General features: G+C 37.9%; 2 protein-coding genes across 3 annotated transcripts; both read right to left on the bottom strand.

Moving 5' to 3' along the window:
• Positions 1–1,039: 1,039 nt before the first annotated feature.
• LOC131768454 (substance-P receptor-like) lies at positions 1,040–2,062 on the bottom strand. Its single transcript, XM_059084194.1, has one exon. It carries the CDS (start codon positions 2,060–2,062, stop codon positions 1,040–1,042), a length of 1,023 nt encoding a protein of 340 aa, XP_058940177.1.
• A 2,464-nt stretch (positions 2,063–4,526) lies between these two features.
• LOC131768453 (uncharacterized) lies at positions 4,527–7,460 on the bottom strand. 2 transcript variants are annotated; one of them, XM_059084193.2, is made up of 4 exons: positions 7,400–7,460; positions 6,018–6,126; positions 5,333–5,695; positions 4,527–4,948 (listed from the first exon to the last, which is right to left on the bottom strand). In XM_059084193.2, the coding sequence occupies exons 2-4, from the start codon at positions 6,094–6,096 to the stop codon at positions 4,572–4,574; spliced, it is 819 nt and encodes a 272-aa protein (XP_058940176.1). In that variant the 5' UTR covers positions 6,097–6,126; positions 7,400–7,460; the 3' UTR covers positions 4,527–4,571. The 2 variants fall into 2 exon arrangements, with proteins under 2 accessions (XP_058940176.1, XP_066015826.1); XM_066159729.1 differs by lacking the exon at positions 7,400–7,460 and adding an exon at positions 7,066–7,098.
• Between the last annotated feature and the right edge of the window lie 212 nt (positions 7,461–7,672).

Raw genomic sequence — 7,672 nt, 5'->3', positions numbered from 1 at the left:
GCTATATCCATATAATTATATATGTACTTATATAGATCTGTTGATTTTATAATGATTATACAGACCCCCCTTAAAATTCAGCTTTAAGCTGAACTGAGCCAGCCTATTTAAATATTGCTATTAATAGCTGAATAAAAGGGTTTCGTTGCAGTAGGATGGTTGCAGGTAAATAACGTATCATTGTTTGTGGTTTACCCTGCCTAGGTAATACATCTTGCTCTTTTAATAAACTTTGTATCAATTCAATAATAACATGAGCAAAGCACAATTTTAAAACTTTCAAATCTTCATAAGATTATTGTTCTATCTTCACTCGATTTTCGTTTTGGAGACAAAATGGCGTCTACCAAAAAGAGGATGTAGGCTGAATACAGGTTAGTCTTTGAGAAATATATATAAAATGCGGCCATTCTCGTCGTGAAGGCCACTAGTTTTCATGTACCGTTTCAGTCAAGAAACGAAATCGTTGGGATCGAGAATGTAGCGATGCAAAATAGGGAACTTGGGCGATTGACGTCAGCTCAACGAGTTTCCACGGTTCTTGTGAAAATCGCGTTTCAAGTCTTTGATCCTTGTGGATTCAGCTGGGACAATAGACCTCATCCTCTCTCGGCTAAAATCATCTTTATTGTCTAAAATTTCAATTTTGGCAAAACTTTTGGCTTGTGGTAAGGTTATGGTATGTCCCTTGTTATTTTCAGTGCCCCATTATTTTTACCATTCCTGGTAAGAGTTCGTTATCACCAGTTTGATCTCGTTCAGCCTCTGGAACACAGCATATGATAGTCCACAACCGAGCGCTTGAACAATTCTTCGTTCCACAGTCCATCAGGCTTGTCATTATATCACTGCTAGAATCTTTCACGTCATCCACGGTCAGTGTTCTTTTAAATTAGGAGCAAATTGGTGTCAGGGATAACTAATTCTACGGTGGAAATGGAAAGACATAGAATTAATAGTTTAGTCAGGTGAAACTGGAAACATCCCGAAACGTCCTCAGTTATTTTCTGCTCTGCCTACCACCGTTTGTTTTCTGACATTATTTACGGCAACACCTAACACAGGTGTACCAACATGACAGCAATATGTTTCGAAATCCCTTCCGAATATCCTTGTTGAATGCCACGTACAAACACGGGTTGATTGCAGATGTTGCGTGGCTGAGGAAGAGCCCAACAGACCCGATGCTAAATCCTCCTTGGGGAATTCCGCAGAGATATTCATGCACTTGAAAAAAGTAAAGAAAAAATGCAATGTGTAAAGGAAGCCAACACAATGTGAAGACCACAACCACAATAATAAGCATTTTGAGGACATTTTTCCGTGCGTCTAACTCTACGGCTCTGTTTGAGCGACAGGCCATTGGTACCGGCCGGATCCATACTTTATAAACAACGCAAGAGTAGAAAACACAGATGATCAGCAGAGGTAAAGCGTAGAGGAACACAAACATAATTACTGTGTACACCTTTGCAGCTGTTTCCTGGTGAAACAAAGGCGACCAATCTTCGTAACAGTAGATAACTCCATTTATTTCCCTGACGCTCATGGCGTACAGAAGCGGAGATACAGAGAGGAAGGACGCCAACCAGATAGCAACAACCATGAACTTCGCGATCTTGATGGTCACAATCTTCCTGAGAGGAAATGTAACAAGACAAAAACGCTCGAATGCGATGGCCGTCAGTGTTAAAATGGAACAGGAGACCGTTGAATCAGAGATAAAACTTGCAGCCTTGCAGACGATAATTCCCGGTATACCGTCAAACCAGTGATACCGTCCTGTTATATGCCTGGCTAATCTTCCCGGCATGTTGCAAAAGGTCACTAGTATATCCGCGGCGGCCAAGTTTATGATCAGGCGATAAGTAATAGTATGGAGTCGATTGTTCCTTTTCACCGTGCTGATAAGCAGAGTGTTGCCCACAAGAGACACCAAGATGACCACTGTATAGCCAACGGTAAAGACCGTTTTCTCCGCCACCCCTTCCATCTCGGTTTTACACGAATCTCCGGACAAGTTTCTTGGGATATTACTGGCGACATTTCTAGTATTGTTCATTTCCATGATATCTGTGAACTGTTGATCAAAGGTGCGATCCCACTGAACCAAAAACGATTATGCTACTGATAAGCAAGCATTCGGCGGCGCGCCAACAGGATCTTACGAAAATAAGAAATAATAAAGTTAGTCAGGTATTATCGTGCCCTTTTAGTCACCTGTTGCCCATTGAAACTCAGAGGGAATCAAAGGAATAAATATCTGTCTCTGATGGCTACCTTTCCTGGTATCATATATCGACTCATCCTGCGAGTCCAGGCTAAAACACTCAGAGCTTTCTTTCTTTCCAGATAATTACAAATGTAATTAAAAGAACGGGAAAGCAGTAAAATAGGTCCAAATATCGTAAATATTTAATAGCTTTAAGTTTATTGTTTGAAAAACGCTTGTATTGGTCAAGAATGTGCCATATGGGCTGGATTTTGTGCCAATTAGCACCAAACAAGAGGTTATGGTTTTAAAAGCCTTAGTGAAATCTCTCCAGTCTGCGGTTTCTAAGTTACAAAATTATTCATTTCGTAACCAACGTCTTTCCCTTGACGAAAATGTTTCTATTTAACCGGATGTTGCTTAATCTTTCCGCAAACGTTTTAGAGTTTTCAGTCAACATTACTATTTTTCAATAAAGTTTACTTTTCAAATTTTAATTATGAGTCAATTATTTCTTTCAATTATGAGTGTGCTGTTCAAGTGCCGAACTTAGGCGCGAATATGGTTTTTAATTTCATTTAGGTTAACAGCAGCTTTGATAATTTATTCATCCAAACTTCAATACACGAGACACCTTACTTTCAATATCGGCAGACTTAACAATGAATACTTTGTCTTCATTTTGAGCAGAAACAAATTTTACCGAATTTCGTTAAGGCGGAATTTTCTTTGGTATTGAATAAATACATACTGATTCAATACGAGTCTCATACGTATGTCTTATTGATTAAAAATAAAAAAATAATAATTTTCCGGAAAATTGAGTATTTAGCCAACGCTTTTCTAGAATATATGAAATGGTAAAAAATTTTAAGACAAGCGAGTTGTTTTTTTTTTCTTAAGGTTGGTTTAATCCATAGTAAAATCTTATTTCAACAAATTCTTCGCTGATTATTCGTCTAACCGTGTGTTCCCTAAGTTATTTATTTCATTCATGTTTTCATGTTTATTCGGTTATGGACTCCGTCTCGCTTTATTCCTCAGCCATTTCCCTTGACGATATTAAATTTCAATTTTCACATTCAACGTTTTGTTTCATAAACACCAATTATTTTGCTGCAGAGGAATTATAAAGGAAACAATACATGATATATTTATTGAAGCCAGGTTGTAATACAAATTCGTTATTACACTTTGCATGTTACTAAGTCGCGACAGATCGTTTCTCAGTGCCGATCAGAATGCGTTTTCCCGCGCTGCAAGCTGTTCGCACGTTTTTACTCAGAATTTTCATCGACTTCTTATGATATATTCCATTGTTCTGATGTCGTTTAGTACCCTCGATCGTTTTAAGTCGTTTCATGCCCAAATTCAGTACACTCGTACCGCTCTGAGTCGATTCGTACCTGAACCGCTAGTCGAATTGTACCCGACCCAATACGCATTCATTCGAGCAAGTGAACAGATATCGATTGGTGTGTGCGACAAATTAGAAGGGTCAACAGAGTGAGATACAAAGAAAATTCTGCTGTATATACATGCGACCTTCTTATCATGAGCACTAAATCATTGCTTAGCGCAAGGTAAGTGTGATATTTTTTTATAGAACAGTCTACTGTCTATAATTGTGACTTTCTTAACAATAACAGCTCGTGTAAGTGAGATTTTCTTTTTTCTCCCTTTTTCGTTTATTCGTTTTTCTATTGGCCGTTTTTATGCTTACGTCTTTAGCATAAAAACGGCCATTCTTACTGTAAAATACTTAACATGAAAAAACATACTTTATTAGTATGGGTATGGAACGAATCAACCGATTGAGACCTATAAAAACTGAGAAAATAAACGTACCGGCGATTTGAAGCCCTTGGATTCTCTGTGAAAACCGACTGTCATCTGTGATATAAACGAAGTTTTTGAGGTGGTGACGTTCAGTTCCAAGATTTATGTTTCAAATACTTTCGTCTCTTTTCTTTAAATTGGTGACTCAATAATATGAATGATGAAGATGAGGCCGTTTTTGTTTTCCGCATGCGTAAGATAATTCACGGGGAAAGGGGTGGTTGAACGCTGTGAAACAGTTATTCATAGAGATTTGAAATCTCTTAATTAAGAACAAAGTGACGATAACGTGACGCAGAAAGGATGTTGCGAATTACCACAAGCCCTTATTCATTATTTGTTTACTTTTTTTTTTTATCCATGGGATGACATGTCCCACTAGTTGCTTCTTCGGGCATTTTGTTAGCATTCGAACCAATAACTGATCAAATCCATTTGTGACGCTAGTTATTTTAATTTGCTCTGTTCAATTTCATTGTCTCCTCCATCTTTTAGCAAAAAATAGGGTTTGGCTTTCCCTTTACAGAAAAAATAGAAATTTTACAAAAGGAGGCAGAATTCTAATTTCATGAAAATCCTGATCTCGTTGTCCCCCCATGTCAAATTTGACACGGTAAGCTGATTTCCAACAATCTGTATTCCGTCTGATCACTGTTCCAGGAAGATAACTTGAGTACCCAGGATAGTAGCCAATCACGCGCTGAGTGGCGTGCACGTGACTGTACAATGGTATGATATCCAGGATGATGGCTCTTGCGTCATTGGCTTGATGTGAAATGGATTCCGCCTGGTCCAGTTGCACGTCTATGTATAGTATGTTTCCATGGTAACTTGTTCTTTTCACGAATCCGCGATAATAAGAGTCGTCTCTTCCGCGAGCAAACACGCGAGCTCCAACTGCAAGAGAAAAGAATGGAGCATGCCAGTTAAGTAGAGCCACAGGTCTGGCCATGATTTCTCGAAGGGTGGATAATCCTATGCAATGGAAAATTCTCAATACCTGTGGTTAACAGTTATCTGCTAGTTAGCGATTTATCCGTTGGATAGCGTTATCCACACTTTTTACTGCAGTTCAGTATTCTCCACATTATGTCAATTCAATTAGTTCTTAAATGAAAATGATCAGTGTGAGTCTTGAAAATTGTATCCCAAACTTTTCAAGGGTAAAATTTCCAATCCATTAATCTTTCTTGTAAGGCCGCTTCGGCAATCGACCCCGTCTAAAAATCAAAGAGGTAGCAGATATCAGAACGTCAGTCGAACTGACATTTGTATGATCACCTTGGCGAATTGAGGAGAAAAAAGGGAGTTTACGCAACATATTCAGCGTGCAGTTTTCGACTATGTGTCCTCGGTCCAAGGTAATTTCATACGTTTCCGTGTCATTTCCTAGACAAAAATCATCAGACACGAAACCAAGATGGTATTGCTCGCTCGTATTTTCTTTTGGTGACGGTGCGATCACGCGATCTCCTAAGCTGGTCCAGTTGGGAGTTGTGTCATGCACTACAGCTGTTACATCCTCATAACTATACTCAATTTCATTGCCATTGTCCAGCAAAACAACATATGTGGCGATGAATTTCTTTGTCACGGTACCAGGAGAGTAAGTGGCGTCTGATTGTCTCGCCAGAACACGTTTTCCTAATGAATCATAACGTAAAAGGATTAGACAGTTTATGACATTTTAAAATACTCTGACCATCAACAAGCTAATTTTTGAGTGAATGTGACAAATATTTTTTTTCTCATTTTTTTTTTTAACGGCAACTAATACTGTTGCTATAGTGGCCACATATGTCAAGCTAGAAAATCAACAATATATTTTCCCAAGGTTTTTACATCTATTTGTGGCATTGAGAAAAATAGAGCAAGAAAGGAAAAACGACTTTTACGATATGAAATACTTATTTTTCAATGACCCATTAACCACCCTATGAATTTCAATTAGCAATATGTGTTTTACCTGGATCAGGAGCAAAAATCTCTATCACGGAAACCAGCAATACCAAAAAAATCCCAAGCAATCTTCTCAAAAAAACCATCTTACGGATGTTGAATACAGAAACTGGAGCCTGTTGAAGTTGTTTTACATGAAATTGAGTTAATATTCGTCTGACTGATGAAAGGGAAAAAGAGGTGCCAATCACTGAGAGATGAGAGTTTGTCTTTTGATCACGTCGTGTTAAGTGTATTTGAAGACTCTTTTTTTAACTTAAGTGTAGTGTATCGAGGGCGATAAGAGTTTTATAGAAAGGTAATTATTTGGCGAGAGAGAGCAGATTTGCAATACTTCAAACTAACGCCATTTCATACCATTTGATCGCCTCATACTTATGCCGTAAATTTGACCCAAGACTAATCCAAATTAGAAATTTTCTTAAAAGAACTAATGTGTGTCGTTTACGAAATAGATTCCAGCGGTTGCTGATCTTAAGTACTATGATGAATTTGTGCCTCCTTTTGAACAACGACCATGATCGATGAAAAGTGATTTTGACAGACAAGTGTTGAGACTGAACGATGCAACGAATTGATTTTAACCAGTTGAAATGTTGCAAACGCTATAAAACATTATAAATAATAACAATATCTTCTAAAGCAGTTAAGGAGTGGAGTTTTATTGTGGAGTCAAATCGGTTGCCTGCTATAACTATTCAATTCCAACACTGTGTGCTCGAGCTTCTCTTAATTGGCATTGAAAAATTTCAGCGGGGCTGTTTGGGAAATAAGGCTTGGAAGACTTGAAATGGAAGACTTGTTAAAAATGGAACACACAAATCGAAACTGCTTCGTAAGTGAGAGGCTGGATAAAATTCCCTAAGCAAACTCTCCGAGCCAATTTTCTGTATCCTGAACATTAATAGCGCAATTCATAAAGTTTACAAACAGTGTAGTGTTATACGTGGCCGTATCTCAGTAGGACTGAAAATAATCTAGTATTCGCTTTATAGTAATGTGCAATAGAGGTCAGAAGCTTAATAAGTTTCAAATAAAATACTCAAAGCTTATACCTTATTCAGTTTTATCTGAGTCTGCATGCAAGGTTTTTCACTGTTTTCTTACCTGTTTCTTCGTTCTGCTTGGCGAACACAGCGTTTACTTTGAAGCCAGAACATTTATTTTCAATTACATAAAACCCACCAGTGTTTACTCAATATGTATTCCAATATAGATTATTTTGACACACGACTAATGATAGTTCAAAGTAGAAAGGCGAGAGAAAGCTATTTCAAAACGTTTGACAGGAAAAACTTAACATCCAAAAAAGTGATTTCAGTCTTTCCGCCTCTAAATGAAAAATGGAATAGAAACTTGAAAACTTCAAATACTGAATAGTACACTTACCCTTTTAATTAGTTACTCATCCAAGGATCACAGAGTGCAACACACTTTGCATTAGTTTGACATGGTTAACTCTAGTAGATGTAATGTTATTGAAGGGCTTGATCGTGTCGGGAAGTATTTGAAGTACTGGAAATAGACACACTTTAAAATCAATATTCAGAAATGTATATTGTAGCGTCCTTTTATGACTGATTTTTTCTAATACTGCGCCCTATCGTTCTAGCATTACAACAGAAGCGGGTCGGGTCTCTTAGAGACAACCTGACAACGACT

This window comes from Pocillopora verrucosa, chromosome 1 (genome assembly GCF_036669915.1).
Source record: "Pocillopora verrucosa isolate sample1 chromosome 1, ASM3666991v2, whole genome shotgun sequence".
Lineage (NCBI taxonomy): Eukaryota > Metazoa > Cnidaria > Anthozoa > Scleractinia > Pocilloporidae > Pocillopora > Pocillopora verrucosa.
This window is presented reverse-complemented; position numbering and strand designations above follow the sequence as displayed.